This window comes from Ranitomeya imitator, chromosome 5 (genome assembly GCF_032444005.1).
Source record: "Ranitomeya imitator isolate aRanImi1 chromosome 5, aRanImi1.pri, whole genome shotgun sequence".
In the NCBI taxonomy this organism is placed as follows: domain Eukaryota; kingdom Metazoa; phylum Chordata; class Amphibia; order Anura; family Dendrobatidae; genus Ranitomeya; species Ranitomeya imitator.
This window is the reverse complement of record NC_091286.1, coordinates 291,818,677-291,841,453: the sequence shown is the minus strand read 5'-3', so window position 1 is coordinate 291,841,453 and position 22,777 is coordinate 291,818,677. Positions and strand designations below refer to the sequence as shown.

The 22,777-nt window shown below is 44.2% G+C and overlaps 1 protein-coding gene across 1 annotated transcript in view; it reads left to right on the top strand.

Annotated features, from left to right (window-relative positions):
* Positions 1 to 22,777, top strand: part of FIG4 (FIG4 phosphoinositide 5-phosphatase) — a 683,868-nt gene that overhangs the window by 30,748 nt on the left and 630,343 nt on the right. Inside the window, exon 2 of the mRNA XM_069726226.1 lies at positions 18,079 to 18,174. Coding sequence (XP_069582327.1) covers positions 18,112 to 18,174 — 63 coding nt within the window. The 5' untranslated portion in view covers positions 18,079 to 18,111. The remainder of the gene's footprint in view (positions 1 to 18,078; positions 18,175 to 22,777) is intronic.

The window sequence follows — 22,777 nt, the reverse complement described above, 5'->3', positions numbered from 1 at the left end:
TGTGGAACGTTCTCCGGGATGAATTTATACCCATACCCACCGAGGACATGTGGATGGGACTTGCAGAGAAATTGTGGAGTGTGTGATTTCCCCAACTGTTTGGGTGCGGTGGATGGAAAGCACATACGCATTATCTAACCCGCCAGAACTCGATCGGAGTACTTCAACTACAAAAAATATTTTTCTGTTGTGATCATGGCAATAGCAGATGCGGACTGTCACTTCATCGCCATGGACATTGGAGCTTTTGGCCGTGGCAACGATTCCCAGACTTTCAAGAACTCGGATATGGCCCGACGTGTGTATGGCAAAAATTTTAATTTTCCACAGCCACGACCTCTCCCCAACATTCAGATGTGTGAAAACCTACTGAAGCCATATTCGGGACTTAAACCACACTAAAAGGATCTTTAACTACAGACTGACCAGGGCCCGAAGAACAGTACAGTGTACCTTTGGGATTCTAGTCTCAAAATGGAGCATTCTTGCAACAGCCATTAATCTAAAAATGGAGACAGTCGATGAGGTGATCAAAGCCTGTGTGGTTCTCCACAATTACATTATGCCTAAGGAGCGACCCAACATTGAACTGGAGGAACCAGTTGCAAACCCATTGCCAGATTACCAGCATCACCTGCTGCGGTCAACTGTTAAAGTTGGCAACATGCGGGACCAATTTGCTGCCTTTTTTGATTCTGATATTGGACGTGTGGCATGGCAGGACAATATTGTGTAAAATGTCCTGTTGGGTTTGGGTCTGTACCAGCTATGTTTTAAATTTTACTAATATTTGTTGTTAATAAACTACGTGTTTTGTTATCTTGACCGTGTCTCCTATGTATTTCCTCTGCAAACCACTTAGGATCATGTCATTCCTGAAAAACATGGAATCCCGTCTAGCGGCCTTACAGTCCTCTGATCCTGGTAATGCTTCTCAGCTGGCCGCTCTTCAGCAGGAGCTTGGCCAACAACGGGACACTATCTCCAAAATGTCACCTCTGTGCCTATCCAGGCTCCTGTTCCACAACCTTCGCCCCGTTTAGCCAGGCCTCCTCGGTATGGTGGTGATCCAATATTATGCCGCCGTTTTCTTAATCAGTGCCAACTGCATTTTGAATTATCTCCACTACTCTACCCCACCGATTGAGCTAAAGTAGCTTTTATTGTTTCCCATTTGAAGAGTGATGCTCTGGCATGGGTTAATCCCCTCTGGGAACGAGACCATCCATTAGTCACTCAACTCACTCCTTTTTTGGATACCTTTCGCAAAATATTTGACAAACCTGGTCGTCTGGTCTCAACCACTGAGTCTCTCTTCAACCTTCACCAAGGTACTCTTTCCGTAGCCCAGTACGCCATCCGTTTTCGAACACTGTCCTCAGACTTAGGTTGGAACAACGAGGCTCTGGTTGGTGCGTTTTGGCATGGTTTGTCCTCTCGGATTAAGGATGAGTTGGCGGGTTGAGATACTCCCACCTCCCTGGATGATCTCATTTCCTTGGCTATACGCATAGATTTGCGCTTTCAGGAGCACTCTCGCGAGGGTGTCAGAGAGAGGAGACCCCTTCGTCAGTCTACTCCTACTCGAGGGTCTTCTTTCCCTCAAGTCATTCCGGGTGCTTCCACATCTCCTGAACCCATGCAGGTTGATCACCTCAAGTCTGCCGAGCAACGCCGCAAGGAGAGACTCACACAGGGTCTTTGTTTTTATTGCGGCAGTGCCTCTCATCTTCTACGTTCCTGTCCTCTGAAGCCGGGAAACGCCTCCGCCTAGGACAGGTAAGAGAGGCCTCCCTAGGTAGCTATGATTCCTCTCCCCCTGATCCTGTCCGTTATTTTACATTTGGGTTCCCGTCGCTTTTCTCTTGACGCTTATGTTGATTCGGGAGCTGCTGGGAACTTTGTTCAACTTGAGGTAGTAAATAGACTTGGGATACCTGTTAGACCCTTGGAGACTCCTAGACATTTAGCTTCTGTCGATAGTCAGCTTTTGCGGGAGACCGTGAACTTGGTTACGGAGGAGGTGGAACTTCAGATTGGAGCCCTACACCGTGAGAAATTGTTTTGTTTTGCCCTCTCTGTCTCATTCTTTCCTATTGGGGCTTCCCTGGCTAAGAACTCACGAGCCCACTCTGGAGTGGCGTATGAGTGACATTTTACGTTGGGGATAGTCTTGTCAGAATAGGTGCCTGCTCTCTGTCATGCCTTCTGGTTCCTCTCGACCTGCTCCGGAATCTGTGAATCTTCCTTCGGCCTATTGCTCTTTTTCGGACGTGTTTAATAAGAAGGAGGCGGAGATTCTACCACCGCATCGCCCTTATGACTGTCCAATTGATCTGGTTGCTGGTTCTACTCCCCCCTAGAGGTCAACCCAGAACAGCGGAGCAAAAACATCCACAACAACATAGTTATGTATAAAAATATATAACGTTTTTATTTTTATAAATACAACTGTATAACAAAATATCCAAACTGCATATAGGTGCTGTATGCACTATGCACATAAAAGAGGACAATAGGGAGGAGACATGACGATAGCTAAGTGAGGAGGATACTATACTGCATCCTTTTGGCAACAGTCACAAGCCAGTATTAACTGTACACAGGGTCCCACAGGTATCCCATTAGCATAGATGGCACAGATTCACTGTATTCAATGCAGCATATAACAAGCCAGGCTTACCCATTGCAGTCATCAGGGAAAAGTACCCCCACCATCCTTAGCACCCCCGGATGCGCTTTTCGCGTATTCGCTTTCTCAGCAGGGTTCCCACTAGAGGTCGTATTTATCCTCTGTCTCCTATGGAAACTCAAGCCATGACTGAATACGTCCAAGAAAATCTGGCCAGAGGCTTTATTCGGAAGTCTTCTTCACCTGCAGGAGCTGGCTTTTTCTTCCTTAAGAAAAAAGATGGCTCCCTTCATCCATGCATTGACTACCGGGGTCTCAATGCCATCATGATAAGGAACAAGTACCCACTTTCTCTTATTCCCGAACTTTTTGATCGTCTGCGAGGAGCACAAATCTTCACCAAGCTGGATCTTCGAGGGGCCTATAATTTGGTCCGTATGGGGCGGCCATTACGAATATTTGGTTATGCCCTTCGGGTTATGCAACGCACCCGCAGTCTTCCAGGAGTTGGTGAATGATATATACTATGTATATAAATATACTACGTGGGCTGTGCAATATACTGCATGGGCTGTGCAATGTACTGCGTGGGCTGTGCAATGTACTGCGTGGGCTGTGCAATATACTGCGTGGGCTGTGCAATATACTGCGTGGGCTGTGCAATATACTACGTAGGCTGTGCAATATACTACGTGGGCTGTGCAATATACTACGTGGCTGTGCTATATACTATGTGGCCTGTGTTATACACTGCGTGGGCTGTGTTATATACTGCGTGCGTGGGCTGTTATATACTGCGTGAGCTGTGTTATATGCTACGTGGGCTGTTATAAACTACGTGGCTGTGTTATATACTATGTGGGCTGTTACACACTCCGTGGGCTGTGCTGTATACTACGTGGCTGTGCTATATACTCCGTGGGCTGTGCTATATACTCCATGGGCTGTGTTATATACTCCGTGGGCTGTGCTATATACTCCGTGGGCTGTGCTATATACTCCATGGGCTGTGCTATATACTCCGTGGGCTGTGCTATATACTACGTGGCTGTGCAATATACTACGTGGCTGTGCTGTTTATTACGTGGACTGTTATACACTATGTGGCTGTGCTATATACTACGTGAATGTGCTATATACTATGTGACCGGCCGCGAACAATCAGCGAACCACGCTTCGCTAATTGGTCGCGGTCTGCCCATTCCTGTGTATTCAATGTATTATTCTAAAATCTTCATAAATAAACTACATACATATTCTAGAATACCCGATGCGTTAGAATCGGGCTACCATCTAGTTCTTAATATTCTGTTATCAAGGAGCTCTGCAAGCTTGATCTATATTTTAAATTGCAATATTGTCCTGTAATTCTTCTAATATAACCAACCAGGGTCTTTAACCCCTTTACCCCCAAGGGTGGTTTGCACGTTATGGACCGGGCCAATTTTTACAATTCTGACCACTGTCCCTTTATGAGGTTATAACTCTGGAACGCTTCAACGGATCCCGGTGATTCTGACATTGTTTTCTCGTGACATATTGTACTTCATGATAGTGGTAAAATTTCTTTGATATTACCTGCGTTTATTTGTGAAAAAACGGAAACATGGCGAAAATTTTGAAAATTTCGCAATTTTCCAACTTTGAATTTTTATGCAATTGAATCACAGAGATATGCCACACAAAATACTTAATAAGTAACATTTCCCACATGTCTACTTTACATCAGCACAATTTTGGAACCAAAATTTTTTTTTGTTAGGGAGTTATAAGGGTTAAAAGTTGACCAGCAATTTCTCATGTTTACAACACCATTTTATTTTATGGACCACATCTCATTTGAAGTCATTTTGAGGGGTCTATATGATAGAAAATACCCAAGTGTGACACCATTCTAAAAACTGCACCCCTCAAGGTTCTCAAAACCACATTCAAGAAGTTTATTAACCCTTCAGGTGTTTCACAGGAAGTTTTGGAATGTTTAAATAAAAATGAAAATTTAACTTTTTTTCACAAAAAAATTACTTCAGCTCTAATTTGTTTTATTTTACCAAGGGTTACAGGAGAAAATGGACCCCAAACCTTGTTGTACAATTTGTCCTGAGTACGCCGATGCCCCATAAGTGGAGGTAAACCACTGTTTGGGCGCATGACACAGCTTGGAAGCGAAGGAGCGCCATTTGACTTTTTAATGCAAAATTGACTGGAATTGAGATGGGACGCCATGTTGTGTTTGGAGAGCCACTGATGTGCCTAAACATTGAAACCCCCCACAAGTGATACCATTTTGGAAAGTAGACCCCCTAAGGAACTTATCTAGATGTGTGGTGAGCACTTTGACCCACCAAGAGCTTCACAGAAGTTTATAATGCAGAGCCGTAAAAATAAAACAAATTTTTTTTCCCACAAAAATTATTTTTTAGCCCCCAGTTTTGTTTTTTCCCGAGGGTAACAGGAGAAATTGGACCCCAAAAGTTGTTGTGCAATTTGTCCTGAGTGCGCTGATACCCCATATGTGGGGGGGGGGAACCACCGTTTGGGCGCATGGGAGGGCAAGGAGCGCCATTTGGAATACAGACTTAGAAGGAATGGTCTGCAGGCATCACATTGCGTTTGCAGAGCCCCTAATGTACCTAAACAGTAGAAACCCCCCACAAGTGACCCCATATTGGAAACTAGACCCCCAAGGAACTTATCTAGATGTGTTGTGAGATCTTTGAGCCCCCAAGTGTTTCACTACAGTTTCTAACGCAGAGCCGTGAAAATAAAAATAAAAAATTCCCCTCAAAATTATTTTTTAGCCCCCAGTTTTGTATTTTCTCGAGGGTAACAGGAGAAATTGGACCCCAAAAGTTGTTGTCCAATTTGTCATGAGTGCGTTGATGCCCCATATGTGGGGGGAACCACCGTTTGGGCGCATGGCAGGGCTCGGAAGGGAAGGAGCGCCATTTGGAATGCAGACTTAGATGGAATGGTCTGCAGGCGTCACATTGCGTTAGCAGAGCCCCTAATGTACCTAAACAGTAGAAACCCCCCACAAGTGACCCCATATTGGAAACTAGACCCCCCCACGAACTTATCTAGATGTGTTGTGAGAACTTTGAGCCCCCAAGTGTTTCACTACAGTTTATAACGCAGAGCCGTGAAAATAAAAAATCTTTTTTTTTTCCCACAAAATTTATTTTTTAGCCCCCAGTTTTGTATTTTCCCAAGGGTAACAGGAGAAATTGGACCCCAAAAGTTGTTGTCCAATTTGTCCTGAGTACGCTGATACCCCATATGTTGGGGTAAACTCCTGTTTAAGCACACGGGAGAGCTCGGAAGGGAAGGAGCACTGTTTTACTTTTTCAACGCAGAATTGGCTGGAATTGAGATCAGACGCCATGTCGCGTTTGGAGAGCCCCTGATGTGTCTAAACAGTGGAAACCCCCCAATTATAACTGAAACCCTAATCCAAACACACCCCTAACCCTAATTCCAACGGTAACCCTAACCACACCTCTAACCCAGACACACCCCTAACCCTAATCGCAACCCTATTCCCAACCGCAAATGTAATCCAAACCCTAACCCTAACTTTAGCCCCAACCCTAACTGTAGCCTTAACCATAACTGTAGCCTTAACCCTTGCCCTAGCCCTAACCCTAGCCCTAACCCTAGCCCTAACCCTAAACCTAACCCTAACCCTAGCCTTAACCCTAGCCCTAACCCTAGCCCTAACCCTAATGATTTTTGTGAGGCAGAATGACCAAAAACCAGCTATTCATGAATTTCTTTTGGGGGAGGCGTTTATACCGTTCCGCGTTTGGTAAAATTGATAAAGCAGTTTTATTCTTCGGGCCAGTACGATTACAGCGACACCTCATTTATATCATTTTTTTTATGTTTTGGCGCTTTTATACGATAAAAACTATTTTATAGAAAAAATAATTATTTTTGCATCGCTTTATTCTGAGGACTATAACTTTTTTATTTTTTTGCTGATGTTGCTGTATGGCGGCTCGTTTTTTGCGGGACAAGATGACGCTTTCAGCGGTACCATGGTTATTTATATCCGTCTTTTTGATCGCGTGTTATTCCACTTTTTGTTCGGCGGTATGATAATAAAGCGTTGTTTTTTGTCTCGTTTTTTTTTTCTTACGGTGTTTACTGAAGGGGTTAACTAGTGGGCCAGTTTTATAGGTCGGGTCGTTACGGACGCGGCGATACTAAATATGTGTACTTTTATTATTTTGTTTTTTTTTATTTAGATAAAGAAATGTATTTATGGGAATAATATATATATATTTTTTTCATTATTTAGGATTTTTTTTTTCATTTTTTTTACACACTTGGAAATTTTTTTTTTTTACTTTTTTACTTTGTCCCAGGGGGAGACAGTACAGATCGGTGATCTGCCAGTTTGCACAGCACTCTGTCAGATCACCGATCTGTCAAAGAGCGCTGCAGCGTTACCAAGTGCCTGCTCTGAGCAGGCACTTGGTAAGCCACCTCCCTCCCTGCAGGACCCGGATCCGTGGCCATCTTGGATCCGGGCCTGGAGCATGGAGGAAGGTAGGAGACCCCCGGAGCAATGCGATCACATCGCGTTGCTGCGGGGGGCTCAGGGAAGCCCGCAGGGAGCCCCCTCCCTGCGCGATGCTTCCCTGTACCGCCGGCACATCGCGATCATGTTTGATCGCGGTGTGCCGGGGGTTAATGTGCCGGGGGCGGTCCGTGACCGCTCCTGGCACATAGTGCCGGATGTCAGGTGCGATAAGCAGCTGACACCCGGCCGCGATCGGCCGCGCTCCCCCCGTGAGCGCTGCCGATCGCCTATGACGTACTATTCTGTCCTTGGGAAGTAGGGCCCACCCCACATAGACGGAATAGTACGTCTAATGGCAGAAAGGGGTTAAATGTCTACTGCTGAATTATCCGAGTTCCACAAGTTGGTGAGTCTCTGTAGCTTCCCCGCTGTGAAAACTCCAGTTCCTTTCTAGGTACAACGGGTAAACAAAATCCTAGTAGCTTCAATTAAGAATTGGAAGAGAAAGTCAATGATAGAGCCAGGAGTCATTTATTCCTCTGGGGTCCTGCTCTTATACTGCAGAGATCCAGCATTCACATTTAGTGTTACTGAATAGTCGCTGTGTAAGTCAAATTTACTGTTACCAACCTGTAGTCTCTCAGGAGCTGTCTGTATTCTCTGTTGCTGAGGCTTTGAATGGAAGGCTGGGAAAGATGGCGTCAGCCCGACGCAGGGCACGTCTAATGCCGCACCATGGCACCTCCCACCTCAGCGCCTCACCCTTCCTCTCCACAGCAGCGTCTTTTCTCACAACAACAGAAAAACCCAGATTCACAGGCACAACAGTATCGACAGAGACATGATAAATACTGGGTGTATTCTTAGACTTCTGTGAAGTCTACCATCACTCCAGTTTTCAAGCTTCAGCAGCATACATTTTGGACACAGGCTGTAAATCACCTCAGGCTCCGGCACCGCTCCCTTCAGAGGGATACAGTTCAAATATTACTGAACCAAAATTCACGTTCTTGGTGTCAAAATTATCCCATTTAATAAGAGAAAATTTTTAATAAAAAATGAAGAAAAAAACCTCTGTCGAGTCATAGGTCGCTTCAATGGGCAGTATCACAGGAGCTGAGCGCTCACACGACTGCCATCTGCAGCGCCCGAAGTCACGCCCCTCATAATTCAAACTTTCAAGATGGAGTCAATAAAATCAGCCACCTGAATATTCTTTCGCAATTGTTTTATGACAGTCCTGGCTCTGAGGACCACCTACTATCACATCCCCATACACAAACACTCTCAAAAGTTCCTAAGAGTCGTAGTTTCCATAAGGGGAGAAATACAATTCTTTTAATACAAGGCCCTTACCTTCGTCTTGTCAGTTGCCCCTCGTGTATTTACCATACTAGTGGGGGAAGCAATAGCGCACCTGAAGGAACAGGACATTTTAATTTCCCTTATTTGGACGACTTCTTAGCGATAGGCAACTTGGTTTAACATTGCAGAGTGCAACTCGAGAGAGTACTGACCTCTTTAGTAAACCTAGGTTGGCTATTGAATCTAAAAAAATCAAAGATCGAGCCAAAGACGGTTCAGGAGTTCCTGGGACTTACATTAGACTCCCAGAAGCAAGAGTGTCATCTTCTGGAGTACAAAAGGTAAAAGATTCAGGTATTGAGGGCATCACAATACCCATCCATGACTTTGAGAAAGGCCATGTCCCTGTTAGGTTCCATAACCTCCTGTTTGCTAGCCGTTCAGTGGGCCCAAATACACACAAGGGGGCTTCAGTGGGATGGGGAGCTCATCTGATCAACAGGGTTACTCATGGGGTCTGGACGGGTCAGCAGATGTCTGTGTCCTCGAACCAAAAGGTTTATTATCAGTCAGTCACGCCCTGATAAAATTCATAGATTCCCTTCTGGGTCATCACTTGCGAGAATTTTTGGACAACCAGGTAGTGGTAGCCTATCTGAACCATCAAAGGGGGTGGGGGGTGGCAGGTCATGGGCCTTGATGGACATAACAACCCAGATTTTACGGTTGGCAGAAAGCAATCTCCTCTCTGACGGCACTCCACATTCGAGGGGTAGAAAACCACAAGTCAGACTTTCTGAGCTGCACTCAGTTGAAACAGGACGAATGGGTGCTAAAAGAGTCCATTTTCAACCAGATTGTGGAAATGTGGGGTCTCCCGTTCCTAGATCTCTTCACCAGCATCAACAACACAAAGGTAGACTTTTTGCTTCATAGATCCCAGAGGAAACCCTAATTAACTAGATGCCTTTATGATTCCGTGGAATGAGAGCCTAGCCTATGCCTTTTCCCTGGTCATCCTGACCCCACCGGTTCTAAGGAAGATCAGGGAGAACACTGCAAGAGTAATCCTGATAGCCCCTTTCTGGCCAAAAAGAAGTTCTCCTGGCTGAGGATGACGTCCATCACCGACCCTTGGGTTCTACCGGAAGTTCCGGAACTTCTTCCTCTAGGACCGGTATATCATCCTCAGACAGCGAATTTACACTTAACAGCTTGAAATTTGAAAGGGTGCTTTTGAGGGACAGGTTTTTCCCCAAAATTGGTTTCTACCCTACTTCAGAGTAGGAAAATCATTAGGTTTTACCGTAGGCTTTGGTGCTATCTACCTCAGGGGTCAAAGTCCAAGATGGGGTTCGAATTACAGCCATCCTGGAATGTCTACAAAAGGGGTTAGAATGAGGCCTTTCTACTAGCACCTTAAAGGTTCAGGTGGCCCTTTTGGGGTCCTGTATAATCATGATATAGTGGGCATAGTAAGATTCGTTAGAGCCTCTGCAAGATGTATGCCCATTACCAGCCAGAAATTGCCACCATGGGATTTAAATTTGGTCTTATCAGCCCTAACGGGTCCCCCCTTTGAACCCTTAAATTCCGCCTCGCTCAAGATTCTGACCCTCAAAGCTGTCCTTCTAGTGGCTCTGACTGTCCCAAGAGGTAGTCCTTCCTTCCTTTTACTCCAACCTCAAAAATGAAAGAGAAGAGACTTTCCATTCATTATACGTAAAAAGGTGTTTGGTTCAGTACCTAGCGTCCACCCAGGGGTGTAGGAAAGATGGGTCTCTGGGTGCTTTCAGGGGCCTAGGTAGGGACTCAAGGCCTCTAAAAGTACCTTGGCAAGATGGATGAGAGATGTGATCTCGTTGGCCTACTTATCTGATGGAGATGTCGACCCGGAGGGTTTGATAGCTCATTCCACAAGAGCAGTGGCAACCTACTGGGTGGAAAGGTTGGAGGTATCAATAGAGCAGATCTGTAAGTCTGCCACTTGATCACCTTCTGCCTTTAATAATCACTATCGGATGGACCTAGACTCTTCTTCTGATCTAACCTTTGGGAGAAGGGTTCTACAGACTGTGGTCCCTCCCTAAGACACAATTCTCATTATTCTCAACATGGTGCTGTCATGGGGGTGTGATTTACCATTTTTTTCGGACTATAAGACACAATTTTGTCCCAAAAAAATTTGAGAGGAAAATGGAGGGTGCATCTTATAGTGCGAACGCAGTCTTACCGGGGGGTTGCAGCAGAGGTGTGGCGGTGGGCTATGCTCAGTGCACCTGAGCAGGGTCCCATCCTCAGGATTCCGCGGCGGCAGAGGGGTGGTGATGCTTCAGTGGTGGGCGGTGCGGAGTGCACCTGAGCAGGGTCCCTTCTTCAGGATGCCGGCAGCAGAAATGTGGCGGCGCTTCGGCCCGGTGTCCACGGTGAGCAGAGTGCATCACCGGTTTCCTTGCTATCTTCCTGAAGCTGTGGGCCACCAGAGGCTTCACGAAAATGGCCGCCGGACGCCACATGTGCGCAGATTGAAATCTCTGCGGCACTCAGCTTCAGGAAAATGGCTACCGAGATCTCAATCTGCGCACGCGTTGCCTACAGCGGCCATTTTCGTTAAGCCTCTGGCGGCCCACGGCTTCAGAAAGATGGCCGCTGGGAAATCGGTGATGCACTCTGCTCACCGTGGACACTGGGCCGCAGCGCCGCCACATTCCTGCTGCCGACTCACAATTCCCCAATGAATCCAGTTCAAACTACTAATACTGATCTACAAAGCCATCTGCAACCTGTCCCCTCCCTATATCTCTGAACTAATCTCCCAATATCTTCCCTCAAGGAATCTTCGATCCTCCCAAGACCTCCTACTCACCTCCACACTTATTCGTTCCTCACACAACCGCCTCCAAGATTTCTCCCGAATATCCCCCCATCCTCTGGAATTCCATGCCTCAACACGTCCGATTATCCACCACCCTCGGATCCTTCAGATGGAACCTGAAACCCATCTCTTCAGGAAAGCCTACACCTTGAGGGGTGCAGTTTTTAGAATAGTGTCACTTTTGGGTATTTTCAGCCATATAGACCCCTCAAACTGACTTCAAATATGAGGTGGTCACTAAAAAAAAATGGTTTTGTAAAAATGAGAAATCGCTGGTCAAATTTTAACCCTTATAACTTTTTAGCAAAAAAAAAATGTTTCCAAAATTGCGCTGATGTAAAGTAGACATGTGGGTAATGTTATTTATTAACTATGTTGTGTCACATAACTCTCTCGTTTAACAGAATAAAAATTAAAAATTTGAAATTTGCGAAATTTTCCAAATTTTAGCCAAATTTCCATTTTTTTTTCACAAATAAACGCAAAAATTATTGACCTAAATTTACCACTAACTTGAAGCCGAATATGTCAAGAAAAAAACAAGCTCAGAACCGCTAGGATCCGTTGAAGCGTTCCTGAGTTATTACCTCATAAAGGGACACTGGTCAGAAATGCAAAAAACGGCCAGGTCATTAAGGTCAAAATAGCCTGGGTCATGAAGGGGTTAAACATTCTCTCTCACTATACTGGCATTTGGCAAATATTAATAATTATGGTAATACTAATTGACCTCAAACAGGAAAGATTTATTCTGATTTCATGTCAGATATTGAGAAAAGCATGCATATGTGTCTTTTTATATAGTGTGTGTAAACTTCTGGTTTCATCTGTATGTATACTTAGACTATCTCTTGTATTATAGCACATCATTTTATTTTCTCTATTAAGGTTCAGTGGCTCTATCTGTGAATGTATAGATGATACACAGAAATGAATCTCTCCATATCTTAGTCACAGAACGGGATATTTGTGTCTGTATGTCTGCTGATGTGCTGCCTGCCAGTCATCTTTTTATTAGATGGCATTTTAATAGACAAGGAAGAGCCTAGAGTGATGTATGGGATTCATCAAGCTTATTAAGCTATATGTTATGATTGGATAAAACAGATTAAATTGCACATTTAAGATGATGATAATATCTCTGAAATCTCATTTTCTAATACAATTAGACTTATATGTTCCCTGCAGAGGGCAGCAGCGAGCCATCATTGGCATCTTTCCTTTTCCAGGTTCCTCATATCAGAACAAATGATAAGATATGAACATGCCAATATACTAATAACCACACAACTGCAGGTCTTCTTTACAGAGAGGCTGATGGGTTCTGTTGATGCCATGGGTTTTTCTCATCATGTGAATAAGCTGAATAATGCAGCATGCTATTATGCCTGTTAGGCCGAGATCACACTTACCGTATGGAAAATTGGACTCCCTGCCGAGAGTCGCACAAGTGTTCTCTGTATGGTCATTCGTGTGTAATGCGTTTGCAATGGGATGATGCGATTTTCTCGCACCTATGTATCCGTATGACATGCGTATGGCTTTACATTTCTCACTGCTTTTCCTCATTGAATTTAATGGCTCAAAGTGCTGAAATGAGGAAAATTTGTGTGTATTTCTCGCAAGTCACAAGTGCTCAGTCAGAACGCTAATGAATACAAATATCAAAAATACAATTTGAATTCATTTGTATGTTTTTTCCGCAGCATGTCAATTCTTTGTGTGGATCTGTAACGTTTCTGCACCCATTGACTTGCATTGAGTCGGGCACGTCTGCAGCAAAACCGCAGATGTAAAAATGATCTGCGGTTTAGCTGCAGATGAAACGCTGCAGATCGGGAGGAGGGAGTGTGTGGGCAGTGACTGTGTGCGTGTATGTGTGTGCGGGCGGAGTCTATGAGCTGTCAGTGGGGCTGCCGGGGGTCTGTGCGGGTCTGCAGGGGCTGGCGTGGTTCTGTGCGGGGCTGTTGGGGGTCTGCGGGGTAGTGTGTGGGGGTCTTTGGGTGTGTGTGTGTGCGTGCAGGCATCGTCCAATGGGAGTATAAGTTCCATCGGGCTATGCCTGCTATTGTGGCAGTGATTGACACATTAGCCAATGATGGGACAGTAGCAGTCCCATCATCCGGCTAATGTGTTGAATGTAAAAAAACAAACAAAACAAAAAACAACAACTCATACAGTACATACAACATATAACAAGTACATACAACATATGACATACAGTACATACAACATACAGTACATACAACATAACATACTACATGTGACATACAGAAAATACAACATATGACATACAACAGTACATACAGAACATACAACAGTACATACAGAACATACAGCAGTACATACAGAACATACAGCAGTACATATAGAACATACAACAGTACATACAACAGTACATGCAGAACATACAAAAGTTCATACAACATATGACATACAACAGTACATACAACATATGACATACAACAGTACATACAACATATGGCATACAACAGTACATACAGCATATGGCATACAACAGTACATACAGCATATGACATGCAACAGTACATACAACATATGACATACAGTACATACAACATGTGGCATACAGTACATACAATATATGACATACAACAGTACATACAAGATATGACATACAACAGTACATACAAGATATGACATACAACAGTACATACAACATATAACATACAGTACATACAACAGTACATGCAACATATGGCATACAGTACATACATATAGACATACGGTACATACAACAGAGTACATACTCACCATCACCTTGATCCCCAAGACAAAACGCCCAGCGATTAATCCGGCGAAAAATGTATGAAACTGAGATGTGAAATGATGAATCTGACCTCCGAATCCGGTTTTTCATACATTTTTCCATTCAAATCATGCACATTTTCCGCTCTCTCTCTCTCTCAAAAAAAACGGATCAGTTGCATCAGTTTTTCACTATTTGCAACGGATCCGTTTTTTTTCAAAAATCCTGATTGACGGTAAAAAAAGATGTGTGAAAGTAGCCTATCTATCTATCTATCTATCTATCCATAGACATATCTATCCAAAGACATATCAATCCATAGACATATCAATCCATAGACATATCAATCCATAGACATATCTATCCATAGACATATCTATCCATAGATAGATCTATCTATCTATCCATACATGTATCTTTAGATAGATACATAGATCTATCTATTCATATATCTATAGATCTATCTATCTATATCATTCCTTCTATCAATCTATAGATAGATGGATATGGGATAGATAGATAGGAGGAATGAGATACATATATCTATCTAAAGCTATATCTATGGATAGATGTAGATAGATATATGGATAGTTAGATAGATATATCTACAGTGGGGCAAAAAAGTATTTAGTCAGTCAGCAATAGTGCAAGTTCCACCACTTAAAAAGATGAGAGGCGTCTGTAATTTACATCATAGGTAGACCTCAACTATGGGAGACAAACCGAGAAAAAAAAATCCAGAAAATCACATTGTCTGTTTTTTTAACATTTTATTTGCATATTATGGTGGAAAATAAGTATTTGGTCAGAAACAAACAATCAAGATTTCTGGCTCTCACAGACCTGTAACTTCTTCTTTAAGAGTCTCCTCTTTCCTCCACTCATTACCTGTAGTAATGGCACCTGTTTAAACTTGTTATCAGTATAAAAAGACACCTGTGCACACCCTCAAACAGTCTGACTCCAAACTCCACTATGGTGAAGACCAAAGAGCTGTCAAAGGACACCAGAAACAAAATTGTAGCCCTGCACCAGGCTGGGAAGACTGAATCTGCAATAGCCAACCAGCTTGGAGTGAAGAAATCAACAGTGGGAGCAATAATTAGAAAATGGAAGACATACAAGACCACTGATAATCTCCCTCGATCTGGGGCTCCACGCAAAATCCCACCCCGTGGGGTCAGAATGATCACAAGAACGGTGAGCAAAAATCCCAGAACCACGCGGGGGGACCTAGTGAATGAACTGCAGAGAGCTGGGACCAATGTAACAAGGTCTACCATAAGTAACACACTGCGCCACCATGGACTCAGATCCTGCAGTGCCAGACGTGTCCCACTGCTTAAGCCAGTACATGTCCGGGCCCGTCTGAAGTTTGCTAGAGAGCATTTGGATGATCCAGAGGAGTTTTGGGAGAATGTCCTATGGTCTGATGAAACCAAACTGGAACTGTTTGGTAGAAACACAACTTGTCGTGTTTGGAGGAAAAAGAATACTGAGTTGCATCCATCAAACACCATACCTACTGTAAAGCATGGTGGTGGAAACATCATGCTTTGGGGCTGTTTCTCTGCAAAGGGGCCAGGACGACTGATCCGGGTACATGAAAGAATGAATGGGGCCATGTATCGTGAGATTTTGAGTGCAAACCTCCTTCCATCAGCAAGGACATTGAAGATGAAACGTGGCTGGGTCTTTCAACATGACAATGATCCAAAGCACACCGCCAGGGCAACGAAGGAGTGGCTTCGTAAGAAGCATTTCAAGGTCCTGGAGTAGCCTAGCCAGTCTCCAGATCTCAACCCTATAGAAAACTTTTGGAGGGAGTTGAAAGTCCGTGTTGCCAAGTGAAAAGCCAAAAACATCACTGCTCTAGAGGAGATCTGCATGGAGGAATGGGCCAATATACCAACAACAGTGTGTGGCAACCTTGTGAAGACTTACAGAAAACGTTTGACCTCTGTCATTGCCAACAAAGGATATATTACAAAGTATTGAGATGAAATTTTGTTTCTGACCAAATACTTATTTTCCACCATAATATGCAAATAAAATGTTAAAAAAACAGACAATGTGATTTTCTGGATTTTTTTTTCTCAGTTTGTCTCCCATAGTTGAGGTCTACCTATGATGTAAATTACAGACGCCTCTCATCTTTTTAAGTGGTGGAACTTGCACTATTGCTGACTGACTAAATACTTTTTTGCCCCACTGTATATCTATCCATATATATATATATATATATATATATATATATATATATATATATATATATATATATATATATATATATATATATATATAGAAGGAATGAGAAAGATATATGAATAGATATATCTATCCCATTCCTTCCATCTATCTATCGATTAGATAGAAGGAATGAGATGGATAGATCGATGATAGATATAATAGATAGAAGGAATGAGATAGATAGATGATAGATAGATAGATAGAAGGAATGAGCTAGATAGATGACAATCTATAGATAGATATATCTCTACATAGATGGATAGATATTATTGTCTATAGATCTATCTGTCATCTATCTATCTCATTCCTTCTATCTATCTGTTTTCTATCTATTTTTATATCTATTATCTATCTATCTCATTCCTTCTATCTATAGCTCTCTATATATTTATATCTATCTATCTATCTATCTATCTATCTGTAATGGAGTCTGGGTTGGACAAATGTGAAAGAGTACGGCTAGTTTCACACTAGCGTTTACCTGATCTGCGGCGGGCTGTTGACTTCCTCAGTGAAGCCCCGCCCTCGGCCGCACCTCCGCTGCTAGCTCCGCCTACTTCTGCATGTGGCCCACATGTGACCTGCGTACGTATCTTTAACATTAGGTACGCAGGTCGTGCTGCTGTATGCGGATGCTGCCGCATGCGTCGTTTTGACGATGCGGGAAAAAAAATGCTACAGGCTGCGTCCTACGCTGGTCGCTGCATCGTCAAAACTACGCATGCGACCGCATCCGCATACAGCCGCACGACCTGCATACCTAATGTTAAAGATAGGTATGCAGGCCGCATGCGGGCTGCATGCAGAAGTAGGCGGAGCTAGCGGCGGAGGTATGGCCGAGGGCGGGGCTTCGCGGAGGAAGTCCGCAGCCCGCCGCAGATCAGGTAAACGCTAATGTGAAACCGGCCTAAGATGGACAAGAAATGACATATCACAATTTTTTTTTTTTGCTCAAGAATACATCTTTACTTAGCTTTCAAAAACGCATAAAAAAAACTCATAAAAACGCACCTGCCTTTTCTGGGCAGAGCTGCAGATTTTGTGCAGAAAAATCCGCAGGCAAATCTGCAACGTGTGCACATACCCTAAGGGTATGTGCACACGTTGCAGTTTTTGCTGCGGATCCGCAGCGGATTTGACGCTGCGGATCCGCAGCAGTTTTCCATGCGGTGTACAGTACAATGTTAACCTATGGAAAACAAAAACCGCTGTGCACATGCTGCGGAAAATTCCGCGCGGAAACGCTGCGGAAAAAAAGAAGTAGCATGTCACTTCTTTCTGCGGATTCCGCAGCGGTTTTCAACCTGCACCAATAGGAAAGTGCAGTTGAAAACCCGCAGAGGAATCCGCAGAAGAAACTGCGTGAAAATCCGCAGTGAAAACCGCAGTGATTTTGCACTGCGGATTTTCCAAATCCGCTGTGGAAAAATCTGCAGCAAAATCCACAACGTGTGCACATACCCTAAAGGCGAACACGGTCCATATACCGTACTAGGTCTCCCATACCAGCGGCTGTCATTCTGGTGGCCTGGAGCATGGACATCAATTTAAGGGGTTTTCTGGTGAAAATAAATTGCTCGTTACTAAGATTGAAAACTCCGTCCTACTTTGGTGGTGGTCTTCATTTTACTTGCAGCATTATATTGTGTCTTGATCTTATTTCTGAATGTTTCCTATTACCGCCATGCTAATCCTCATTTGTAATATTTGTTTTGCAGTGCAGATAACCGTGGAGCATTCGTGCCATCACCATGCCTCTTGCTGCTCCCATCATAAGTGGTATTCAGAAGCTGATACTCTATGAGACGAGAGCGGTGAGTTATGGTATACTGTGCTCTGTGGGTTGTATCCGAGAACACACAAGCAGCTGGGATCCTGAGTAGTGTTCCCTGGTCCCAGCCCTTACTGAAATGTCCGTGCGTGTGTACGTACCAAGTGCATAACAGAAACAACAAGAGCCGTCATGCTCCCAAATCTGCAACAAATCCATGGCAATGATTCTGAAAAATATATGCATTGCTAAGGGGGAAAATTGGTATGTGTCACATGTCTGTGACATTTTATGAAATGACTACATTGCTGAATAGTGCTTTCATGTATTTATCCCAGTCATTGTCTGATGTAAAAGCTTTATAATCCTGAATATATTCTGAGTCATTCTTTTCTCCTCATTGCATTATATGATTGTGTGTACATTGATTCCCATGGAGCTGAAGTAATAAATCAAAGTTGGCTGTGCAGTGTTGTGAGTTACTATACTCTGCTTTATTAGTGATGATGATTGTCTATGATGTGACCGGTGGGTGCATGAGTAATTATGAGACCGTCTGCCGTGCATCACTTTATTATAATCAGCATTTGGCTTTGTGGTTTCATATCCAAGTATGTGATTATTGGAGAGATCTTCAGCTCTATGTAATTTGAATGGCTCCTCTTGCTCGGTTCTTACATGCTCCTGGTTATCTGTGTACTGATCTCTAGTGGGGGCTGGTATTGAATTAAGGTACCGTCACACTGGACGATATCGCTAGCGATCCGTGACGTTGCAGCGTCCTGGCTAGCAATATCGTCCAGTATGACACGCAGCAGCGATCAGGCCCCTGCTGTGATATCGTTGGTCGGGGCAGAAAGGCCAGGACTTTATTTCGTCGCTGGCTCTCCCGCTGACATCGCTGAATCGGCGTGTGTGACGCCGATTCAGCGATGTCTTCGCTGGTAACCAGGGTAAACATCGGGTTACTAAGCGCAGGGCCGCGCTTAGTAACCCGATGTTTACCCTGGTTACCATCGTTAAAGTAAAAAAAACAACCACTACATACTTACCTACCGCTGTCTGTCCCCGGCGCTCTGCTTCTCTGCACTCCTCCTGCACTGGCTGTGAGCGTCGGGCAGCCGGAAAGCAGAGCGGTGATGTCACCGCTCTGCTTTCCGGCCGCTGTGCTCACAGCCAGTGCAGGAGGAGTGCAGAGAAGCAGAGCGCCGGGGACAGACAGCGGTAGGTAAGTATGTAGTGGTTGTTTTTTTTACTTTAACGATGGTAACCAGGGTAAACATCGGGTTACTAAGTGCGGCCCTGCGCTTAGTAACCCGATGTTTACCCTGGTTACCCGGGGACTTCGGGATCGTTGGTCGCTGGAGAGCTGTCTGTGTGACAGCTCTCCAGCGACCAAACAGCGACGCTGCAGCGATCCGGATCGTTGTCGGTATCGCTGCAGCGTCGCTTAGTGTGACGGTACCTTTAGGTTGCCTCCCAGAAACAACCCTTCTTCATGTGTGCTTTTTGGGCCTTAAAATGCCTACAAGTAGTAGTCAACCCCCTGCAGATTTAGCAGGTTTAATAAGATGCAAATAAGTTAGAGCCTTCAAACTTCAAACAAGAGCAGGATTTATTAACAGATGCATAAATCTTACAAACCAAAAAGTTTTGTTGCTCAGTTAAATTTTTATAAATTTTAAACATAAAAGTGTGGGTCAATTATTATTCAACCTCTAGGTTTAATATTTTGTGGAATAACCTTTGTTTGCAATTACAGCTAATAATCGTCTTTTATAAGACCGGATCAGGCCGGCACAGGTCTCTGGAGTTATCTTGGCCCACTCCTCCATGCAGATCTTCTCCAAGTTATCTAGGTTCTTTGGGTGTCTCATGTGGACTTTAATCTTGAGCTCCTTCCACAAGTTTTCAATTGGGTTAAGGTCAGGAGACTGACTAGGCCACTGCAACACCTTGATTTTTTGCCTCTTGAACCAGGCCTTGGTTTTCTTGGCTGTGTGCTTTGGGTCGTTGTCTTGTTGGAAGATGAAATGACGACCCATCTTAAGATCCTTGATGGAGGAGCGGAGGTTCTTGGCCAAAATCTCCAGGTAGGCCGTGCTATCCATCTTCCCATGGATGCGGACCAGATGGCCAGGCCCCTTGGCTGAGAAACAGCCCCACAGCATGATGCTGCCACCACCATGCTTGACTGTAGGGATGGTATTCTTGGGGTCGTATGCAGTGCCATCCAGTCTCCAAACGTCACGTGTGTGGTTGGCACCAAAGATCTCGATCTTGGTCTCATCAGACCAGAGAACCTTGAACCAGTCAGTCTCAGAGTCCTCCAAGTGATCATGAGCAAACTGTAGACGAGCCTTGACATGACGCTTTGAAAGTAAAGGTACCTTACGGGCTCGTCTGGAACGGAGACCATTGCGGTGGAGTACGTTACTTATGGTATTGACTGAAACCAATGTCCCCACTGCCATGAGATCTTCCCGGAGCTCCTTCCTTGTTGTCCTTGGGTTAGCCTTGACTCTTCGGACAAGCCTGGCCTCGGCACGGGAGGAAACTTTCAAAGGCTGTCCAGGCCGTGGAAGGCTAACAGTAGTTCCATAAGCCTTCCACTTCCGGATGATGCTCCCAACAGTGGAGACAGGTAGGCCCAACTCCTTGGAAAAGGTTTTGTACCCCTTGCCAGCCTTGTGACCCTCCACGATCTTGTCTCTGATGGCCTTGGAATGCTCCTTTGTCTTTCCCATGTTGACCATGTATGAGTGCTGTTCACAAGTTTGGGGAGGGTCTTAAATAGTCAGAAAAGGCTAGAAAAAGAGATAATTAATCCAAACATGTGAAGCTCATTGTTCTTTGTGCCTGAACTACTTCTTAATACTTTAGGGGAACCAAACAGAATTCTGGTGGGTTGAGGGGTTGAATAATAAATGATCCTCTGAAAAGACTTTTCACAATTTAAAAAAAAAATAAACAAAGAAATAACATTCTTTTTTGCTGCAGTGCATTTCACACTTCCAGGCTGATCTACAGTCCAAATGTCACAATGCCAAGTTAATTCCAAATGTGTAAACCTGCTAAATCTGCAGGGGGTTGAATACTACTTGTAGGCACTGTATACCCCTTCTGTGCTTAGAAAGAAAGAACCTGGCACTCAACTTAATGCTCGTGAGTATAGCATAGTACCAAAAGGTTTCGGTCCTATGTCAGGACCTTCATCAGTTACTACAAATGTGAAAAAAATATTTACAAATGCAAAAAGCAACAAAGAAAAACACAAAGAAAGTGTATACAAAATACAAAAAGGACAAGTCCATAACGGGAATTCCTATGGTCATAATGAAAAAACAGGATGGACAATAAAATGTCCAGCCGAATGAGACCAAAAGCTATATCAAGCAAAATGAAGAACGGGAGAGGAAGGTGGTGGAACATAGCGCACTAGTCGTGAGTTTTTTGGAAATGGTGACACTGATGTCAGAAAAAAGGTACAGCATGGTCTGCGTCTGTAGTGATATAAAATAAAGTTGCTACTGGCATAAGTGTGTATGGAAGAGATGTGTGGGAACATACCTGATGTTGCGCAGTTAATAAGATGGCACAAAAGTGGACTGGGAATAGAAAATATTACTCGTAATATTACCTTTAGTCCAGCACACACCAGCTAAATGAGGTAATATAGATTTATCATCGGCACTTGGCCTCCACTTTTCGTTATTTACTGTGTCTACTGCGCATGTATACCTAGGTGGTATACTAATGATACCATCACTTATTTTATATTCCCAGTCCACTGTTGTGCCATCTTTTTTTGTGCCCCTATATTTTATAGCCAGAAAGGCTACGCAGACAGCTGCGGGCTGATATTCATAGCCTAGAGAGGGGCCATGGATATTGCCCCTCCCCCGGCTACAAACACCAGTCCGCAGCCACCCCAGAAATGGCGCATCTGTAAGATGCGCCAATTCCGGCACTTAGCCCCTCTCTTCCCACTCCCGTGTAACGGTGGGATATGGGGTAATAAGGGGTTAATGTCACCTTGCTATTGTAAGGTGACATTAAGCCGGGTTAATAACGGAGAGGCGTCAATAAGACGCCTATCCATTATTAATCCACTAGTAGGAATGGGTTAATAAAAAAGCACACATTAGTAAAAAAGTATTTTAATATTCTTCATTTAACCATACTTACCATACTACAGCGCCTGCAAAAAACGTAAAATAATAAACCGTATACTACCTGTCCGCTGTAGTCCAATTAATAACGAGTGTCCCACGACGATCTCCCCTATAGAACAGTGACATCGGGTGATGTTTTTTTTTTTTTTTTTTACATTCAACACATTAGCCGGATGATGGGACTACTACTGTCCCATCATTGGCTAATGTGTCAATCACTGTCACTGTTGCAGGCATCGTCCGATGGGACTTCTAGTCCCATCGGACGATGCCTGCACAGACCCCCGTCAGCCTGCACAGACCCCCGTCAGCCCGCACAGAGCCCCGGCAGGCCACACAGAGCTCCGGCAGGCCGCACAGAGCCCCCACGGTCATGCTCAGACCCCGTCCGCACACACAGAAACGCAGTCTCCACCCACGCACCGCCCACACTCCATTATAGTGCATAATTGCACTATAGAAACTTCTGAT